This window comes from Phalacrocorax aristotelis, chromosome 21, assembly GCF_949628215.1.
Source record: "Phalacrocorax aristotelis chromosome 21, bGulAri2.1, whole genome shotgun sequence".
Classification (NCBI taxonomy): domain Eukaryota; kingdom Metazoa; phylum Chordata; class Aves; order Suliformes; family Phalacrocoracidae; genus Phalacrocorax; species Phalacrocorax aristotelis.
The window spans coordinates 2,991,742-3,013,306 of NC_134296.1; the positions used below are offsets into that span (position 1 = coordinate 2,991,742).

Here is a 21,565-nt window from a genome sequence, read left to right on the forward strand (position 1 = left end):
GCTCAGGTGAGATGAGTCCAACCCCCTGTGTGCCAGGGTAAGCAGGGAGTGCTTTAGCATGCCCCATGCAGCCCTGCGTTACCCTGGGGAAAAGGGAGGCAACCACAGCTGCGTGAGGAGGACCTAAAGGAGGGACTCTGTCCAGCCTACAGCATAGAGGATGGCAGATTAGGAGTGTGAATATCAAAACTGCAGTTTTCTGAGATGAGAATGGCTAGTGGCTAATCCCTGCTGCAGAGCCTGACAACCTGATTTTGCTACCACTTGTTCCCCAGCGGGGCTCGGGTGGCTCACAGCTAAGGTGGAGCCCTGGGATGTGTCTGTGCATGGTGGGGGGGGAGGCTGTGGAGCAGTGTTTTTGAGAGTCCAAGGCTGTCCAGCTTTCCAGAGGAAGAGGTTAATAACAGGAGGCCATAGCTGAGGAATATGTCCTTCAGTCTCAGGTCTGGAAGTAGTGGAGAGCCTCTTTTTATCAAGACCTTGTTAGAAAGTCCCCATGGAACTGGTGACTGGAATTCCTTTGCAGCAGACTGGTGAGCGAACTAGGCTGGGCTGTAATGTAGCAGAACCACAAAGGCAGAGCAAAGTGGGCTTTCACATGGGTGTGTTTCAGGAGTCTAGTACAGGGAAATAATTACAGATGTTCTAAGTAGCTGAAGCCCTGGGACTTGCCTTCCCTATGTCTCATTTCATCAGCTTTCATGGCTGTTTCTCCTCCTGTCTCCTGTTCAAGTTCTAATTTGCAGTCATGATGTGTCGTCTGACCTGAGCCCAGACAATATGTTGCCCTGTGTGTTGTTTGGCTCTGCTTGTCCGAGCACGAAACAGGGCTGTGACTTTTGAAGGACAGCTGCTTTGTGAGCCCAGGCCTGAAACCGGGAGGTAAAATCAATGGCTGTTAGTCTTAGAATAGGCATTGACTGTGGGCTGTAGTCGCTGAAGTTCAATGTTCAATAATTTTGTCAGCAGTGAACGGATTTGTTTTTTTCCTGGCTTTTGTTCTCAGGACAACCTCAAATGTGTTATTTGCAGCTAGTAAAAATTACATTAATCCACTGATTGCTCCTGAGTGTGGCAATGTTCAGTCATTGCATCGGTTTCGCTGCTGATCATGCAAATATAGTAATACCCTTGTGAACTATAAAGTGGAACAGGTCATATGTATCCCACTGCCAGAGTGACTAGAGAACTAGTCAGCAATTTACTCTGAGAGTAAAAAAAAAAAACTGCATGGGATCCTATACTGAAATAGCCAAAAGAAGGAAAAAAAAAAAAGTGAGGGAAATTGAAAAAAGAGAGAGAAATGAGAGCACAGCTATGTGAGTGTCAGGTCTGCCTTTGCAACTTGTGGAAAAATAATATGGATTAAAATTTATTAGTCATACTTTCAGTGGCAAAAGTGTGTATTACAAGAACAGGGAAATGAATGCAACTACCAACCAGCTCTCATAAAATAGCGCTACATCCCTGAGCCGTGTGTTGGGATGTAGTAGTTTAGTCCATTGAATCAAAGAGTATTCAGGAGGAAGTAGAGCTTGGCAGCCATAAAAGTAGCAGAACTGAACCTCATGCCCAATGCTCATCACAGCGGAGCAGTGCGAGAATGTCCAAGTCCAGCGACAGCTGCTCTTGTGACAGCAATAAAAAACATGTAGCATAATCGGTGATTGCTGCTGCCAGGTAATGCTCTTGTACGTAAGGTTTTGGCAACAAAGCTTTGAAAAACAGATTAGGCAGGCAAAAGTAGTGAGGCTGTATTTAATAAAAGAGGGTTTCATCAAGAAATGTGATTCTGGGTCTGGAAAGTGTAGCTGGATCTCTTGGGGCCCAGCCCCGTGGCTCACTCAGCTGGGACAACAGCTGGTGACATTTCCTGAGATTAATCTGTGAGTCCGCATGATGTTGTAGCATGTCCTGTTCACTGTCTGGATTAAGGACATACTCCAGCTTTAGCAATTTTCTGAGTTTAATAATAATTGACGTTATTTATCTCTAAGTGGTATCTGTCTTATAACTTGAATGACTCAAGGTGTTCTGATAACTTAGAGAAACTGAAGTGAAAGGTCCTTCAAGGAGGCGCGCAGGGAAAAGGCAGGACGAGAGAAACTGTTTGCAGCTACTGTGTTGCAGCAACAGTTTCTAGTAGGAGTGGAAATCAGCTGGGTGGATTTACAAGTCTCCCAGTTCATGTGCAGGTAATATCATCTGCTAGTTAATGTAACTGGAACAAATAACAGAGAAACAGAATGAGGGAGCTTCAACCTGTGTGAAAGCTAACTAATTTCTTCTTCCCCTGGGTGAGTGGATTCAGAATCATAGCATTGCATAATCTCTAGCCATGGAAAAGGTTACATCTGCCTGGAATGTTATCTCTGTAGCAGCTGGTGGTTATGAATGAGTTTCCTAATCCATTGACATAAGTGTTCTGGTGGGCACTTGCAAACCTCCCTGTAGTCTGATGCTCTTTGAGAAACTGCCCTTCATCAGATGTTAGTGACTGGTGCGGACTCAGGAGATGGAAGTTTATGGTAGCAGAGGCCTTTTATGCAAAAATGGTTTTTAGAAAAAGACTGTACTGAATGTGTTGGCAAAGGAGACTTTGGAGGTTTTAAAAAAGTTTGCCTTATTTCTTGTAACTTTGTTCAGGAGGCCAGCTAAGGAATAGACAAGAAATATAGATTATTTAAATTTCAGAAAGTGCTGATTTGCTGGTACAATTTGATTTGTTAAATCTATGGAGTTTCTCTAATATATAGGAGCACAATCTTTTTTTCCTCTATGGGCTGTTTTCTATAGGATCTACGTTGTTCTTTTTCCTTTCAGACAGACCAAGTTGCAAATATGAAAAATCGTAAGATTATTCAGTGATCTTCAAATTAGATGATTCAGGTATATTTGTGAAATGGTTTAGTTTTAATGTAAAGCACCGCAAATCCTCAAGTTTTTTGCTAATCTCCAGTTTCTATGAGATACATTGTTATGGTGTGTAAATCAACTAATGTGTGAGTCATAGAATCATGAAGGTTGGAAAAGACCTCTGGGATCATCAAGTCCCACCCCCAACCCAACACCCCCAGGCCTCCTAAACCATGTCCCCAAGGGCCACGTCTGCACGTTGTTTGAACCCCCCCAGGGACGGTGACTCCCCCACCTCTCTGGGCAGCCTGTGCCAGGGCCTGACCACTCTTGCACTAAAGACATTTTCCCAATCTCCAACCTAAACCTCCCCTGACGCAGCCTGAGGCCGTTCCCTCTCGTCCTGTCACTGGTGCCTTGGGAGCAGAGACCAGCCCCCCCCTCACTCCAGCCCCTCTCAGGCAGCTGCAGAGAGCGAGAAGGGCTCCCCTCAGCCCCCTCTTCTCCAGGCTAAACCCCCCCAGCCCCCTCAGCCGCCCCCAGCACACTTGTGCTCCAGACCCTGCCCCAGCCCCGCTGCCCTTCTCTGGACACGCTCCAGCCTCTCAAGGTCCTTCTTGTCCCGAGGGGCCCAAAACCAAACACAGTACTTAAGTCATTTTTGACCAGACAGGTTTTAGCTTTTACCCTTAACGCTGGCTACTTCTGGATTAAGCTGTACAGCACAGCAATTTAAAACCTTCTTTCTGAGTATGATCGAAAGCCGTTGACTTGGATGCTGCACTAATGGAGAAAAATACTGATGATGCACATTTCTTGGGCATGTGTGAGCAGCAAGTGGGAGAGGATGCTTTCTCGTTACCACCTCCCAGAATAGTCCCCCGTTTCAGATCCTGTAAGAGGGCCCATGCGTGTGTCTGTCCCCCTCCCTGCAGCAGCCTGTCCGCTTTCAAATGTACGGGTGAGGCTGTGGTCAGACATGCTGTTCTGGCGGCTGTTGAGTGGTATGAAAACGTTGCTGTGACTCAGTTCTGCATCACTGCTCCCAGCCTGCTGGAGATGGTAGTCCCCTGGGAGGGCTGCATGATGTGGCGCTCTCAGAAAGACCTAAATGAACATATTTGATAGTGAGGAAATGCGTTTACATGCGGTTTTGCTGTCAGACTTGAGGAGAGGTGATAAACAGCTGGTTTTGAGATGGTTAGCTTTGAATGTCCTGTGCAAGATACTGAAGTGAAACAGTCTAATTATGTCTGTTACCTAGTGTTGGATGAGCAAGGGGGAAACTGGATTTCTGTTTACTGGTAATTATAAAGCTGTGGAGAGCTTAGTGCATTAGGGCTGTGCTATATTTAAATGGTACCCTGTCTGTCAAATGTCCCTATTACAAAATGTTCTGTGCCAAGGTCATGGGGTGAGCCTCTCCTTTTAAAAGCTGTTTTTGAGACTCTCAGTTGTTTTCCGAAAACTGGTTAATATGACATGGCTGTGGCATCTGTATCTGTCTTCACTTTGCGCGGTTAAGTTGCTCCAAGACCATTTTAAAGGTGTTGTGGGCAGCTATGGGAAATGCCATTTCACCACTTGCAGAGTGGAATTATTTCATTTCTGAGAGATGAAACTGTTATTCGTGCAGAAAATAGACTCTTCTCCAGTCTCTCACCCTGTGTGTTGCAGACACTTAGTGCTATATTTAATTAGGAGACTGTCACAGCTAAATTAAAAATAACAATTCAAAACAAAATGTCTGTGAACTCGGGCCAGCCAGGTTGGCAGCCATGGGACTTAAAGGCTTTCCTTATCCCCAGAGAAGCTGGAGCCCTGACAATGAGGATGCCAGCACCCTCGTGCTGCCCCGGTGGTATCCCGCAGACGGGGTGGGAGGAAGCATTCACCCGCTGGTGTTGAGTGTGCTGAGACTTCTGCCAACATGAATTTTGGTCCAGGTTTACCACCAAGAGGTTCACTTAGTGATGGTGGTTTCTTCTAAGTCTCTTGGCTAGTTGGCAGCCAGACTGAAAAGAGCAAACTTGTTTCATTCAGTCCACGTTAAGAGCTCTGAAATGTCACGGTTTTGGTCACGTCTGATCAGGATTGAGTTGAAATCCTAGGGTTAGAGAGCGCTTCTTTGTACGTTAATAGACCCTTTAATTAGGCTTTGCAGTAAGATCTGCCTCCTTGTTAAGGATTTGTAAAATCATGCGTAAGTACTACTACTGGAATATGCTCATTTATTTGTGAATCTCTTGGATTATTCAGCAGAGGAGTTCAATATTCCTCACAAGGACAGACTTTGAAGACTGTTTCCTTGAATCAAATAAATTTTAAAAAATCCTAGCCTTTCTTTTGCTTGTTGTCTTTGAGATAAGCGCTCATAAAGCCAGCTGTAATTTTGGCTGGAATATTGGTGAGTGGGTTGCTTGTCAAAAATGAGCTGGAGTGGACTGTTCTGGAATACATTTCAATTTTAGAACTTTCCACTTTCAAGAGCCACCTTATTCAGTACCTAAATGGGCACCTTTCCTCTGCACGAACACCTCATTATGTGTGTTGAAATAGGCATCGTCCCTGCTTTTTCAATTTTGTTTTTTCCTTAGTGGTATTTTCCTTTTTTTAAACTGCCACGAAATATGGCTATGGTTCCTGGCTAATTTTGCTGAAACATAACACTAGCCAAATATTTTTGTGAGAGGATTATTAGTCACATAAGAAAGAATGTAATGGAATATTCTTAGAAAGTGTTATAACTATGCTTGACATGTAAAATATTTATCCAGACATGTAAACAAAGCATGAGGTGCCTTGCCAATGTACCATCGTAAACCTTAGTTGAAATCTTGAGCAAGATGTTTTTCAGTTCTTGAAAATAAGGTATCGAGTTCTCTGCTGACATAAATTGACAGAGTGCTAATGGTTGGCTTTACCTAGCTGAAATTTTAGCCCCTGCTCTTGCCTCCCTAAAAATAAATAAAGATGTGTGTTCCTGAAGAGCTGCAATTGTACTAAATAAAACTCTTCTGTTTATTTTGGTTTTGGATTACTGTAGTATTACTTGCAGAGGTTACTAACGCTCCAAAAGGTAGGCCTTATGTTTGTTTTGCTTGTTATTGTCTCTATCTTACTGTGAACTAAACAACTTTCTTGATTCAGAGAACTCCTTTGTTTCTACAGTCAATGCTGATAGTCTTCGCTTTCCTTGTGCCACTGCTCATAAGGAGCACCTCAGCCCTTTGGCCGGACAGTACAGCTGTAGCTTCAGCGGCATTATCTGAGCTGGCTTCCAGCGACTTGCCGCGCTGACTGTTGTGGTGAGATATGGCCCTGCCTGGTTGGGATGCCAGATACCCTGGCAGGGATCCCACGCCAGCCTGTCTCGTACCAAAGTTAGGTAAAGATCTCCTGTGCTGGGCTATGACACATGAGTTTTGCTGAACCCGGTTCTGCTCTTCACACTGGACACAAAATTGCTGCTGGACCTTTAATCAGCGACAGGAGTGCCTGGCCCAGTGCACCAGGGCCCTGTGCTGCAGGTAGAGGAGCTGGCTTGCAATGCTGTGCCCTATTCCCATTCCCGTCCCCCTCGTACAGCCCTCCTTCGGGCCCTGAAACAGAGGCACGGCTGTATGGGTAGGTCAGAGCTTATTCAGGTCCATCTGTAAGCATTGAGCTCCTCCTGACCGTAGTACCGCTGAACTGTTTTTACAAGACTGGAATATTTACTTTCAAATTTAATTGCTTTTCATTAAATGGTATGCAGCTTCCCTGTTTTGGTTTTGGGTTTTTTTTATACTCTATGCTCTGTTATTCTGAAACTTCTTCAGTGAATAGCTAGTGTAACTGCATTCGACTTTCAAAAGTGTGGCATCTATTGTTAGTTTTTCAAGCTGCTGCCATGTAATTGGTTAAAAATGAATGGCAGTTGGAGTTGTAGCAGATGAGCTGGGAATGAGTGAGCAGTTACTTGTTGGGATCCCTTCCAGAGAAGGAAGGTGGAGTTTTAAGCTGCTCGCAGCCTTTCTAAAATAAGAGTCAAAGCAAGTAGGTGCTTTTTGCTGTGGGTGAAACATCAACTAACTTTTTGTAGTAAACTAAGAGCTCAGTAAGTGGGGAGAGGAATTTTTAGTCTGAATATTCTCTCCACAGATATTCTGCTGTAAAATAACCCACTCATATTAAAACTGTTGTGTATTTCAAAATACCCTGATTCTTCATAGAGTGATCCTCATCTCGGGAGGATGCACACTGGCTAGTTGCTATGCTGAAAGCAAAGAGGTAGTTTATCCTTTATGGTGCTGCAGGGTGGGTGTTGGTGTTGGGACCCTGCACTGCAGGTCAAAATCGCAGGTGGCAACAGCTCCAAGTGTGGGGCTTCAGATGCTGTCTGCAACTCCTGGCTCTCCTAAGGCTGCTGTGGTGAAGGAGATAGGAGGGGGGTAATGGTGTGTTCAGCCCCTCAGTTGTGAGCTGAAGTGTTAATTCGTACCCTGCTGTCATGCCCTTGCTGATTTTTGGGGTGAATGCTCTTCTGCTTGCTTTGAAAGTGCAACAAGCTGCCTTGTTCTCGAGCACCGTGTGCTCTGTGTGGAGAATGATGGTAACCCACCTCACCTTGTGTGGGACAATACACCTTAGTGGTTAGAGGCTGTTGCTCTTCCCTTACATCCCCCCAATCTCCTTAACAGGCTGCAGGTGCTTTGTTGCACCTGTATCTGGATAGACTAGATAATTGGGCATTAAAGAATGGAGAGCTTGCCCCCAAATCAAGAGCAATAACAAGTGCAATGCCTTGTGTGTAAGTACAGTGCAAACATGAGTCACTTAATAAAAACAAGTTGTCACTAATTTACTATGTTGGATTGATTTGTTTTTCAGTAAGATATCTCTTCACATGTGTTTTCATTAATCAGGTGCTATGGAATGATGAGACTTTAAAACTTGCCAGTACACACACATGCTTTATCACTGGCATGAGTCAGGACAAAGATAGTTTCCTACCTCAGGTTCTGTTGCATTAAAAATGATACATTATTGATGATATGCGATATATTTAATTCTGTTCTGTGAAATTGTTGGAGCAGTCTCTGAGCAATGCAGATATATCTTAGGGGAAAGCATTAAGAACAACAGAATAGATTGATTTAATATTTGAACTGATAGAGGGTCCATTTCCAGGTGACATAAACAAGTAATGCCCCTGCAATGCTGTGCATAGGCATCCAAGCTCTGAGGAAAGAAGGTACTTATTGGGGCTTGTTAGTGATGTGTCTTGGGGGCAATTAACATATCAAAATAACTAATTTTATCCTCAGTTACTGTAAATTTGTTTGGGCCCAAGTCCAAGGTCTTTTGGACTCAGGAATCTGTATGCACATGGTTGTGTGAGTATTCAGGAATTCTGGTAGTTAATTCCTTTCTGCCTGCATAAGGGCTGTCTGGCAGGTGAGTGGCAGGAGTGTATTTAACCATATGGCATCAAAGGTTGAATAAAACTGCACCTTTTCTGCCATGCGATTCCTGCAAAAACAGGCTGAACCAGGCATCTAGGGAGACAGATTTGAGGGGACTTTTGCTGGAAATAGGAGGCTTAAAACAAAGCTATTTGTTACCATACAGATTTTTCTATTCAAACTTCACATGAATCAGCTGGGGGGGCGGGGGGAGACTCTTAAACTGAAATATTTACGTGAATCAGACATCTGGGCTTTGGGGGAGTGACCATTGCCGCACAAACAGTTTAAACTCCGAAGCTTTGCTGTGACTTAGTGCTTCCCTCTATTAAGGATTTCAGGATATTGGTGCTGGTAGCACTGAGAACATATGAGCCGCCAGTAAGTACAGAGCTGCGTTGTTTGAGAGGGGGTGATTGGCAGTGGGTTTGCTCCCGAGTTACAATAGGAAGCATGGGTGATTATTCCTGTTCGGAAGTTCTGATTGCTGCAGGTATATTGGGCTTGGGGTTAGAGCCTGCTCGGAAGTACTGTTGTCCTTATGCTTTATTTCTATAGCTTGTATGATTGAGAAGCTTGACTTCTTGCAGTGTAGATGTAGGAATTGGTGTGAATTTGAAACCAAGTTAGATTTAACTGTCTAAGAAGGAAAATTGAGAAAGAAAATAGCATTTAAACTCTAAAGAGCTAAGGTAGGTCTTGCTTTTATGTCTTGTTAAAACATGGGGTTTTTTTCTAAAACCTTTGCCAGTAGTTTTGCAGAAAATGGTGGAACAGACAATACAAGACAAAACTATTGTCTGCTGCTGTTGCTCCTGTTGAAGTTCTTTACATGAGTATTTGTAGCTTAATCTAACATAGGTGAAGACAAAGTGTAACTCATAGGTGTTACCTGGCTTAAAACTTTATTTAGCTCAGTATTCTGTATTTTAGCAGGGGAACATTTGGTTTTCTAGCCTTTAGGAAGAAAATCCTGCTTATATTTGTAGAAGTTCATCTTTCACCAGGGTTTCTCCCCTTACCCTGGTCAGATCTGCATGCTCCATCCTTCTGCCTAGAAAGGAGGTATATATTCTATATGGGCATGGCCAGCTTTATTTAAATTGCTGAGTGAATTTAATCAGATAGCCCTAGCAAAGCTGCCATCACTATAGTGTTAAGAAGCTCTTTATGAGGATCAGGTAGTATAACTTTTCAGGTGACTGTCTTAAACCCAGTGATATGAATAGTGAAAATTGCCTTTATAGGTTGCTTGGTTGTGCTCTAACACTAGTACCTTGAGCCTCACAGGGAGGAAAATAGCCCCAGCAAAGCATTAACCTGTTGCCTTATTCAGAAATTTGGTTCCCTTCTGAGCCACCCAATGGTAGGACATGACTGGATACACTTCATCTGTTCCACTTGATGAGGCTGTCATTAACTTGCCTATTTTGGGAAAGATACTTCAAGTTCATAAAACTCAACAAGTTTTCTGCATGCGTTAGTCTTGGCGATTATAGGTTGGCAAAAGTAGTGATGCTGTCAGTGTGGGGCACCGATGTGGGTCAGTGCTATCATCAGCGATGCGAGCTTTCCGCGCGTAAACCGGGCACTGGAAGTTATGGAAGAACCTGCTGAACCATGGGTCTTAAAAAACGAAGGTGTGGATGTGCGGTGTTAAACCATCAAAAAACGTATTGCAGACTTTAATTTTGAACTGCACTTGTAGAAACAGTGGATTTTTGTTAAGCCTCAAGTAAACGAGTAAGTCTGTAAACTTTGCTAACAGTGAAGCACTATGCACAGAATAGGAGAAAACAATCAAGTGTTTCATCAGCCTTCTTGCTGTCTCTTGCCAGAATTTGCGGGCTGTCCTGCATTGCATCAGTCCTGCTGGACATTATTTTCCATCTATATTTCAAAGCCAGATGGAAAATGATTCCTCTGTATATTGACAGAGTTATTTCATAATGAGGGAAAAGCCTTTTGTAATGTGCTTGTGCTAGTTCAACCTATAAATCAGCCTTTTATTGTCTGGTTATGTTTGTGTTTATAGCAGAGAATGAAGCAAGGATCATTAGTAGGCATGAGAAAAGTACATTGAAGGCTCCAGGTAGATTTTCTATCTGATGCAATTTGGGTGAATGCACTTTTATGCTGTTCTCCTGTGGTACAGGCATATCTCCAGGTGCCAATGAGTGGCTGACCTCAGACCTGCCAAGTCTGACATTGCCTTGAGCTTGCCCAGGGTAGCCTGATGGCACCAGCTTCCCTACTTATGTGAGACTTCACACGTGGCACTTCACCTTCTGGAAGAGGGTAAAAACTGATCTCCTAGGCAAGTCCTATGTTTAAAAGAGAAGTAGTAACGAGGAACCAGACTTGTACTTGACAACTGGAAAAATGCTTTTGAAAAAAAACGAAGACCAAAAAAAACACCTGCTGTGGGAATGAGAGACCCTCTGAATCTTAAAATGGTTAAAGACTGTAGAATTTGGCCAAAAGCAGGATGTGTCATTGCTTTAGAAGTGCCTTTCTTCTAATGTGAACTGTGCAGTACTGACAATGCGGGCCTGTCGCTCGCTTTTATTTTTAGCGGATAAAGAATCGATAGGCTTGTGTTTACTCCAAGCAACTTGTGAAAGGAAAGGCGGCTTCTTGCATTTTAAACTCTAGAGGAGTTTTATATTATTTATACTGAAGATGTGTTTTAATAGGCGTTTTTTATACTTATTTTGCCTTTTCCAGTTTCCTGATGGTGCTGTGTTTCCCTCTTACTGGGAATGCAGCAGGGAACAAAGCAGAGCATAAGACAGGAGGCTCTGTCGAGACTAGAGCAGGCGCAGCCTGGCAGGTTTTTTTCCCAGTATCCTTCTATGCTGTTTTATTTCCATACTTTCTCCATTTTCTTTTGTAAAATCTTTCAGGGACTCCCAAGTTACAGGTTTGGGAACAAACAGAAGCTGGGGCCAAAATTCCTGGGGTTTGATTGCAGTCTCATTCATGCAAATTCAAACCTGCCTTTTTCAGTGGATTTCCATCATATTTACAGAGTGAGACCCCCAGATCTGTTCTCTATCTTTAATAGAGCAGGAAGTTTTACTTCTTGCCTTTCTAACGGTTGGATTACTCTCATTCTGCACAGCCCTCTGGAATGCTTCCCTGCGACTGGGGAATTTTTATTGCCACTGAACTGAGCTGACAAGCGGTATGGATATTTTTTTCTTCCTTTCTCTCCAGGAAAGGAAGCATCTGATGATGAAAAGCAAATAGTTTTTGTGAAAATTAGCAAGTTGGATTGCTGCCTACTTGCCAATATGATATTTTTTCATAGCAAGTTTAAGCACTTTTTTTTTTACTTAGCCCAGTTGCAAGAATGTGTAGGGGGCACAAGAGCAGGCCAGGTGAGAGAAGATAAATGTGAGTGGTGAGTACTACGAGAGAGGCCAGGTTACTAACTCGGCGTGGGACAGGACTGATACTGCTAGGCTGCTTCTGGCCTCCAGCTGACAAATCCTCACGTTGTTTACGGCACAGCGAAGCCTTGGGCAGCGGATCTCTCCTGGCTTGGGTATCTCCATGCTGCACTCCCTGTTGTGGTTTAGCCATACCCCATACTGATTCGCTAATCCTTATGTACAGGGAAATGCTTCTCGGTATTTATCTTAAGCCTGTGAGATTTCCCTTTTCCTCTCCAGAGGGAGGAATTCAATCATTGCTAATTTGTTTTTCTGATTTTATGTTTAGAGGAACTTTTGGCGTGTTCCAAGGATATCTTTTAAGAAATTAAAGCAAGGCTAAACTTTTGTGAAAGGCGTGCAATTATATTAGAAATACATCTTGTTCTAAAGCAGTAGGCTGGAGAATTGGGTCAGGCACACCCTGCGTATGCGTGTTTCCTGCTTGCTCATATTTCTGAGAATAATTGTACATGGGAATGTTTTTGTAGATTTAAAGGAGTGTTGTCACCTTAAAAATGAGTTGTTTGGAGTTTTATTTAAGTCATCGTGGTTACGCTGTGGTTTAGGAAGAGTGGAAGATTGCAAACCATCTGATTCACTCGCTCAGTGGGCTGGCCGTCGTTCACCATTTGCAAACCGAACGGTGAAGTAGGGTTACTCACTTCTACTATTTTTACTCTCTTACGCGAATTCCTTCTTGCCAAGCCAGATGACGGTGAAGCAGTGCATAAGCTGTCAGATATTACAGTAAAGGGCTTTACTCTTCGATGGATTTTGACAGCTCAGCCTTTCATTATTTTTCTTTGAAGTTTCTGTGAAGTTCTGCAAAGTTGTTGCCTAAAATATTTTATAATGGCTCTTTTAAAAAATCCCAAGAGTAAGGATAAGGAACAAGTAATACACTAAAAAGTTAGAAACCAGCAAGTCTGTATTGATGCTTTTGTTATTTTTCACTTAATAAAATGTCCTGCATCGAAATGGGTTTTCTCTGTTGCACATGTTACTTTTCTTCGCACGCATCGCCTGTGTACTGTTTATGCTGGTCTGTACAAGTTAAGCCATTCAGCTCTTTCCAGTAGCTGGGTGAGGGCTGTATACCTTGGGAAGTGGGTTTGGATGTGCCTCAGATTCATTAGGGTGGGGAAGGATAATGTGCTGAAGATTGTCCCAGCCTTTTTACATTCCAGTACACTTCCTTCTTTTCTTTAGAGTTAAGTAGGGCAAGGATCGGCCTCTTTATCTCTGCAAAAAGTTTGTAGCATGAATTGTCTGTGCCAAAGATGCATTGCTAAATAAAACTTAGTTTCCAGTTTGTGTTTAAAAAAAATTTAAGTATCACTTTTATATTTTTCTCTCAACAAAATGTTAGCTCTGAAGTTCAAATAAGGATGACTTCACCGTGACCATCAGCACATGGTTTGGAGAACAGAGATGCTTGTTCAGTTGCACAGCTCATTCTTAACATCGTCATGTTCTGGAGGGAGGAGGGACCTACATGCTCCAAGTTAGGCAAACCCAGTGGCCAGAGTCAGATGTGAATTTTGATTTTTGACTGCAATACTGATCTCCTTTAAAACGAATGAACAAAAAAAAAACCCAAACCCAAAAATCAATTGCAGCGTCTTTAGGGGCTCTTTCTCTGATCTTTAGCACTGAATGTGACACTGACTTCTGATATTCATGAGTTCCCAGCTCCCAAAATCCAGCTGTCTACAAGCTGTGACTCTTCAACTCCTCTGCAGACTCATCTCTACCTGGTCCTTCAGCATCTGAGCATACAAACAAGTTACTGAGAAGCGAGCTAAGAAGTCTGGTGCTCGTTTACTGCTCACGATCAAGTTTGTGGTACCAGCCAATTTATGCTTACCAGAGGGTAGAAACGTGCATGGAAACAGACCTCAAAAGAAGACAGTAGCCTGCTACTATTCGTCCTGCTAACCGCGGGGCAATTGCTGGTGCAGGGCCAGGGAGCGTGAGTTGCGAACGTGCTGAAAGTCAGCCTAACACCTAGTTAGTGGGCCTGGTGCTCTGGCTGGTCCCGAAGATTATGTGTCTCTGTGTCCCTGTTTTCTCTCATAAAAGACTTCCCTGCAGTGCTTCCCAGGGCTGTTAGGAGGAATGTGCAGTTAATATTTGTAAAAAGCTTTGAAGATTAATAGTGCTAATTATTATTTATAGTTATTCGTTTTCACCACAGGTAGTTCATCTTGATCCTGGGCATGAAAGGAAACCAGGACATTTGTAAGCTGGTCAGGCAAGAGTATGGCCTTCTGAAGTCTTTATGTACTGGTTCCCCTACTGGGTTCTGTGCGTGATTGCAATAAATTTGTCATGTTAAATGACTAGTTTGGGTATTTATTGTACCAGCCAGATGTGCTAAAGGAATCCTTACTCATTTGCCTCAATTCTGCCAATGCATAATGTGTTGGATTTGGGCATGCCAAGAGGGGACAGAAGACAGGAAGATAACATCAGCCTGGCCCGAGTCTGATTATCAGCAGGGCTGAACATTCAGCTTCCCGTAAATTTAATTTAATGAGGAAAGTCAGATCTGATGCTTGTGAGAGCCACCACAATTGCAAAGAGCATCTGTTTCTGAATTTTCCAATCTCTGCAGTTTTTAGCCCCTTTCACTGGTGCTAAACTTAGTGTAATAGAAAAGAATGAGGAGAAGAAAGGTGTCAACAGCTGGGTTTTTTTTCCTAAAAATCCTGCTTAGCAGATATAGCAGAAAAGGGTGGGGAAACAGTCAAGGAAAATTACTGTAATGCAGTCCCTGGGTATCTGATGATATTTCTGTAAATAGTTTCTGAGATATTGTGGTAGAGGACTCTGCTGAATGGCACGCAGGGTCTCTTGAACTATTCAAAGCTTAAGGTGATGAAAAAAGATTGATCATCAAGTTACAGATTGCTACATTCATCAAACCCAACTTGATGATTGTGAAAAGTTGCTCTGTAGGCATTTCGTGCTATTTGACATCACTAAAATATGGCTTATAAGGCCATACTTCTTGTGAAGTTACGGAATATGTGTCCCTTGATGAAGCTGCTGTTTGCCTGGATATAAACTGCTTATTGATCTGACTCCCTGTCTAAATTCTCCTCTCTGCTAGATAATCTATTAAATAATTAAGAGATTGTTCAGACAGTGCAAGGGGAGCTTATTGGCAGAACTGCAGCCACAGAGCACTCGTGAAAGAAAGAGGCCTAAGTAGTACATTTTATGCTTATCAAGTTTTCTTAATAGAGTTCTCGTCAGCTCACAGAGCAAAGTCTGTTCCCAAGCGAGTGCGTTAGCATCTCGGTTTTATCGGGGAGCTTGTTTCTATACAGAAAAGTTGGGGGGGGGGGGGAGGAGAAGAGTTCCTGAGGCACAACCCAGTACGTTGTCTGTGTTCCTCCCAGTCTCACGCCACTCTCAAGAATGACTCCTCTCAAGGGCTTTCCCAAGATGATTTTGTCCACTCGACAAAGATTTTTTTTCCCCCCAGCTCAAAACACTTTTGCCTAAGTAAATCAAACTGCAGTTTTTAAAATTATGTTTTGGCTTTCTATGCAGTTACTAAATTTTAAAGCATTTTGGTCAAAAACTGTTGTGTAATTATAGCGTATGGAATTCAGTGAATATGTTTGAAACCAAAGTATTAGTTGTATAAATAGTATCACATTTGCAGTCTGGGAAACTTCATTTGATCACAATAATTATGATAAGCTGTATGAAATTGAGAAATGGTTGAATTTTTATTGCTATGTTTGAAACTGTCAATTCTGGAGTTAATTAAAAGGCGTTTTTTTGTTTGTTTCCCCCAGGGTTTGCAGGGTACAGTATGTGGGTTTGCATATTGGGGTTTACTTTGAACAGTATTTTCTGCATATTCCATATGTTTCCTCATTTCTATAGCTCATTCCTGGGATAGTAGGTTTGTCCTGCAGTTGTATGAGCGGGGCAGTTTGTGCAATGCACATGAAGTCGGTATGTTCTGCTTGGGTGCTGGGGACTCCACACACCCATGGCCCGCTGCCCACGGCCCACAAGCAGGCTGCTGGCCTTTCTTACGCCCTCTTCGCCAGTCTGACACACGAGAGAAGGGGGAAAAGCTTGCACAGGTTTATTCACGGGGAGTTTGTGTCGCCCTTTGCTGAGGCAGAAGGGGATGGATTTCTTCGTGTGTGACCAAATGCAAGGCAGCGTTCATGGGGAGTGCTGGGTTGCTGGTGGGACTGATGAGGGGTCTCTGGGGTCCAGGCAACCAGTGCAATGGGTCCAAGGGAAACAGCCTGGAAAACATCAGGAGAGGGAGTTTTCTGGGGTTGTGGTAATGGCCCCAGCCAACATTGGGTAGCTGGCGCAAGGAGAGGTGAATAGTGATGCACTGCACGGTTTGCCGAACTAAGGTGACCCTCGCAGGCTCCTCACACTGCTGTTCTACTTGCCAGCCAGAGCCTTTAAAGAAAGAAAGAATACGGCAGCTTTTCACATGGTTTTGCTGTTGCCAAAAACCTTCCTTCTGATGAATATCACATGATGCGTAAGCAACAGATTTTCTAAAAATATCCAGATATAATAATGCTGGCAACTTAATATTGGTTTTACGGATCAAGAGGAAGGAATTGTTATTCCTTTTTAAAATTTCTAATTAAGAATGAAATGCTTGCACTGACAGCCAGTAACGATGGGCTTGAAACCCACCAAAGTGCTCATTAAAGCCTTCATCCTCAGCAGGTCCTGACCAGAAAACTCGCCAACTCTTATTTGGCATTTTTGTTTTTTATTAATGCTGTATTTGATCTGGTTTGTATTTAGCCATGTCAGTGTTCTGCCGTGCTTTATAGATGGCACCCGCAGGCCCCGGAGTCTTAATTCAGCCAAGAAAAAGACACAGGACAATTGTTCTGCAGGGGGGAAATTGGGAAAATCCATTAATGAGGAAATTGGTGTTTTATGTTGGAGAGAGTGAAAGGAAAACACTTCAAGCCAAGAAAGGAGAGCTGTTTCTTGTCCAAGGCAACAGCAGGACAAAATAAATGCCAAAGAGAGAATGAGGGAGAGAGGCAGCAAAAGAGATCTGTTAGGAGAGACAAAGGAGTGAAGTGGGTCTTAAAGAGAGGAGCAGGGAAGAAGAATTTCACTGAAGAGTGAAGTGGCCAAACAGCAAAAACGGAAGCTGTCTCTCTGTGTATGCTGAAAGAACATTTAAGATTTGAATGGCATTGGTTAAAGCATCGTGTGTGTTGGGCCGAGCCAGGATACGGTGGATGTAAGGCTGCTGCAGTCATGGCTGTTCTATGGGATATGAGTATTTGTTGTAGGACTATGCTGGGTTAAACACCGGGGTGAGCACTTGTGTGGTTTGTGGTTTGACCCCAGCCGGCAGCTCAGCCCCACGCAGCCGCTCACTGGCTCCCCCCTGGAGGGACAGGGGGAGAAAGAGAGGTGTAAAAGTGAGAAAACTCTGGGTGGAGACAAAGACAGTTTAATACAGGAAAAGCCGCACACATAGGCAAAGCAAACCAAGGAATTCATTCACCACTTCCCACCAGCAAGAGGTGTTCGGCCATCTCCAGGAAAGCAGGGCTTCCATCACGCATAACGCTGGCTTGGGAAGACAAATACCATCGCTCCAAACGGCCCCCCCTTTCTTTTCCTTCCCCCAGCTCTATGTGCTGAGCATGACACCGTGTGGTGTGGGACATCCCTGGGGTCAGCTGGGGTCACTGTCCCGGCCATGTCCCCTCCCAGCCCCTTGTGCCCCCCCAGCCCACTCACTGGTGGGGTGAGAGGCAGAAAGGCCTTGGCTCTGTGCGAGCCCTGCTCAGCTGGAACGAAACCACCCCTGGGTTACCAGCACTGTTTTCAGCAGAAATCCCAAACACTGCCCTGTACCAGCTACTGTGAAGAAAATTAACTCTCAGCCAAAACCAGCACAGCACTATATAATGGGAGGGTGGTAAATCAAGAAGGAAGACGAAAAAAAAAGCCTTGACTGGGAGCAGGGAACCTCCAAGTCAAACCTCAGAGTGGTTCACGGGCAATGCCTGAGCCATTAACTGAGAAAACGTTATATTTCGGGCTATAGCCGTGTTACAGAGCTCATTTTGCCAGAGCTGGGAATCAAGAGATATGTAAACATTTTTAAAGGGCTCTATTGGTCTGGAGGTCAGGCAATTGCCAGGAAGGTATTTGCTGGAACACATGTGTGATCTAAAGACATCAGTGGCTCTGGACTTACTCCTGAAAAAGCAAAGGCTTGTAGGTTAAATAGACCCCTGGTTACTTTAAAACCTTTTTTTCCCCCCTTCTTCCTAGGTAAGTGTAGGGACATAACTAGCATCATAAGCCTCTCTGAAACACAGCTGAATATCTGAAGAAATGTCTTTTGAGCCTGGGGGACTTTGCTTGCAGTACCAGATACAGGGATTTGAGCTTCGTTGCTTGGGAGTTTCTTCCAAAACTAACAGCCTGGTGTTTTCTCTCCTAGCTCTTCTCTTAGGAAACGCAACCAGCTCCTCACATCGCGGAGGCCCAGCATGAATGTTAACTGTGCTGGTGGGACAGGCTGGTCTAGAAATCTGGAGTCCAGTTGCTCTGTGGAAAACGTAACTGTAGCAGTCCATGAGTCAGAAGAAAGTAATGTGGTGCTAGGAGGTCACAGCCCTGCTGCAGTTCCCAGGACTGAGGGTGAGGATAATGTCTTTACCTTATAGTAATCTTTAAGGGAGATTTTTTTTTTGAGCAGTGTAATGTTTTGGAAAAATTCCCGTATCCCAAGGCAGTTTGCGCTGGGGAGTGCGTGCCCTGCCTTTGCCAGGCTGGTCTAAAGGACAATGGTTCACAGCAGAGTTTAGGGTCTTGCTGTCTTGGCAAGGTCATGACGTGGGTATGCCCTGGCCGGCCAACTTATAGCTCCTTCTGAAATTGTCCCTGAACAGATTAACTGAAAGTAGCTGGACAGTCCTGAGGAGCTGCACGCCCGCCATGGGCCAGGGATCAAGCACCGCTGGCTTAAACACCTCTCGTGCGGTGTGTGCTTCTGCTCTAGCTTTCCTGTGAGGGTAGTTGTCAGTGCTAGGAATCTGTGTCTGTCTTTCTGGCCTTGTTTAATTCCTGTGCTCCTGCTCTTTACACACTGAATCCATCTTGCTCTAACAAGGAGTATTAAGCATTGTGGTTCATTGGGAAATTTTTTATCCAAAATCCTGGCTCAATTTGAAAATGCAGTCTAGTTTTATGTCATAGAACATTACCCTGACAGTTAGGTATATTGACATCCTTTGTAATTGTATGACTCAGATTTCTCATTAGAGTAGAAAGTGTTACTATGAAGTTTTTCAATAAATTATATCTTACCCTTGCAATATTCATTTGTCTCTCTCAGGTTTAGATTCTGAATGCCGACACACTGCTTGTCCAGTAAGTCCCCAGATCAGTAGCATGTTGTCTGCTCCTGAAGACACGCACAACTCTCATTTCCAAGATGGAAATAAGAGACAGTCAGAATATTTTAATACCCAGGAACGCCATGGATGCTGCGCTTTGTCATCAAGCAACAATTCACAAACAGTGGCTCCAGAGAAAGTGACGCTTGTGGTAGATGGCACTCGCTTTGCAGTGAATCCACAGATTTTCACTGCTCACCCTGATACTATGCTGGGAAGGTGGGTGATTTTCCGCTGTTTTCAGGATACCTCAAGGGAGTCAAATGTCTGCTAAAACGGAACAAACCCCTGATGTTTGTTTTGGGATCTCATCTGTACACACAAGCGAAGCAAGGGTGACTTGGCTGTGAGTGAGGCCTTGAAGATATGACCAGATGTAGAGAGGGTTGGTAGTTCTCTAGATAACAGTCTCCCTTCGGTCCACTTCCCTGAAACATTGTGCACTTCTAGCTAGACAAGGTCTCCTTTTGCCTCCTCTCCAAGTGTTTGCCTTGTTTGTAAGCAGTACATGTGTTCACAGCTGATAACCTCCCTTCCAGAATGGGGAAAATGATAAAGCTCCATCCCTCTCCTGCTGTTATCTTTTGATACTCTCCCAAAAGATAAGTTCCTCAGCTCCCTGTAACATGGCTTAAAGGTTGGAGCCTACAAGCAGCAGTCATTTTCTGTATTGCCAGCACTTTCACCCATCTCTGACCAGAGGGAGCCAGGTTCTGTTGGGTTACTGACCCTTGCATGGCTCGTTGTGTAAAACAAGGGATCAAAAGGCGTGTGGCAGTTCACTATCTTGCATAGCCCCAGTGAAAGGGCTTTATTGCCAGGCTGTTTTCTGACCCAGGGTTGAATGGTCTGTTCCCCTGAGCTGTGGCTTGTTCCATACAGTGCAGTAGCTATAGCGACAGACAGAGTCCAGCTGTAGGAGCACGTGGCCGAGAGAGATCTTGTGCTTATTTACTACATAAGAGATTTGAATACAGGTTTCAAATTACTGTATATATGTGTCATAGCTGGTTTTCTTTAACTTCAGTGCACCTATCGGTCTCTAGAGTTAATGCATTTAAGTATATTTGTGCATTTACATAGATTTTTTATCTATTCAGAATGTTTGGACCAGGAAGAGAATATAATTTCACCAGGCCAAATGAAAAGGGAGAATATGAAATCGCAGAAGGAATTAGCTCAGCTGTGTTCCGGACTGTGCTGGTAAGGAGACATTTGCAGATTGGAAAAAACCCAATCTGTTTGTCACATGTGCAAAACCAAGCCGTCTCCCAGGCAGCCGCACACCCCCCGGGACATAGTCTTTTATTACTGTTTTGCATTGTGATTTTTAAAAAAGATTATAGTAGACCTTGGTATGACTCAACATTTCAGATAGTTGCTCGTGTTGCCTTGTACCTTTCATGTGTCGTGCTGTTGTAGTTCCTGAGCTGTGTCCTGACTTTATGGTTGCATATAAATGCGTATTGCATGTGAGATGTTATGAAAACCTATGCCATGGGAAAAGTTTTAACTGGAGCTCACAGTTTATCAGACCCAAGAGGATCTGCAGAGAGACGTAGATTCTCGGACAAGCGGAGCTCTTTTTACTGTTCACAGAGCTATATATAGCCTCTGTAACTCTCAAATGTTGGTTAACAAAACAAAGAACTAATTAAATATTATCAGGGTCCAAGATATTCTTAGTTTCTCTCTCCAGAAACTGTCCTTTTGTTTGCAGGATTATTACAAAACCGGAATCATTAACTGCCCTGATGGGATTTCCATCCCAGACCTTCGAGACACATGTGATTACCTCTGCATAAACTTTGATTTCAACACCATCAAATGTCAAGATTTAAGTAAGTATGGAGAGAAATGAGCTCTTAGGAGATCATCTGCATGGTGTTGAGCAGTCTGATCCTGACTCAGTGCAGTTCTTAACTGTGTGCTTTAGTTTAAGCTTGAAGCTATGGACTCCACTGGGACTCATGTATGCGTTGCATTTAAACAGCTTCCTTTTTTGCTGCATCAATCCAAAGTGAAGTGATTGAATCCTGCAGAACACAGACACCTTGCTCAAAAAAGCAAATTGAAATTGTAAACGTTCTAGTCTCCTCTTGTAACAGAGGCTGAGGAGAAAAGCTTGCTGTTAAGCCAAATGAAATGAAGGCTAAAAGCAGGGTTATAACTCCTATGTAAAATGTAGCAGAGAATTGTGAATAATTTAAGGTAAAGGATGATGGGCAGAGCAGGAACCAATGATACCAAAGTTGGAAAGTAGTAGAGAGTTCCTAGTCATGAGGGGACCTGACTGGGAGCAGCTTTTCAGTGGGTATGCTGGCAAAGAAGTAATTTTAACACAGGCAAATCTGTGAAAGGCACTCATAGCACAGGCTGGGGG

The 21,565-nt window shown here is 43.7% G+C and overlaps 1 protein-coding gene across 6 annotated transcripts in view; it reads left to right on the top strand.

The window, feature by feature from the left end:
• KCTD20 (potassium channel tetramerization domain containing 20) overlaps positions 1-21,565 on the top strand; it is a 30,826-nt gene that overhangs the window by 4,221 nt on the left and 5,040 nt on the right. For 2 of the 6 annotated variants that reach the window (XM_075115803.1, XM_075115804.1), the window contains exons 2-5: positions 18,225-18,424; positions 19,122-19,401; positions 20,283-20,385; positions 20,903-21,023. In XM_075115803.1, coding sequence (XP_074971904.1) covers positions 18,274-18,424; positions 19,122-19,401; positions 20,283-20,385; positions 20,903-21,023 — 655 coding nt within the window. In that variant the 5' untranslated portion in view covers positions 18,225-18,273. Of the gene's footprint in view, positions 1-8,566; positions 8,685-10,974; positions 11,137-18,224; positions 18,425-19,121; positions 19,402-20,282; positions 20,386-20,902; positions 21,024-21,565 lie in introns of those variants that run through there. The other 4 variants (XM_075115806.1, XM_075115807.1, XM_075115802.1 and 1 more) reach the window with 4 other exon arrangements.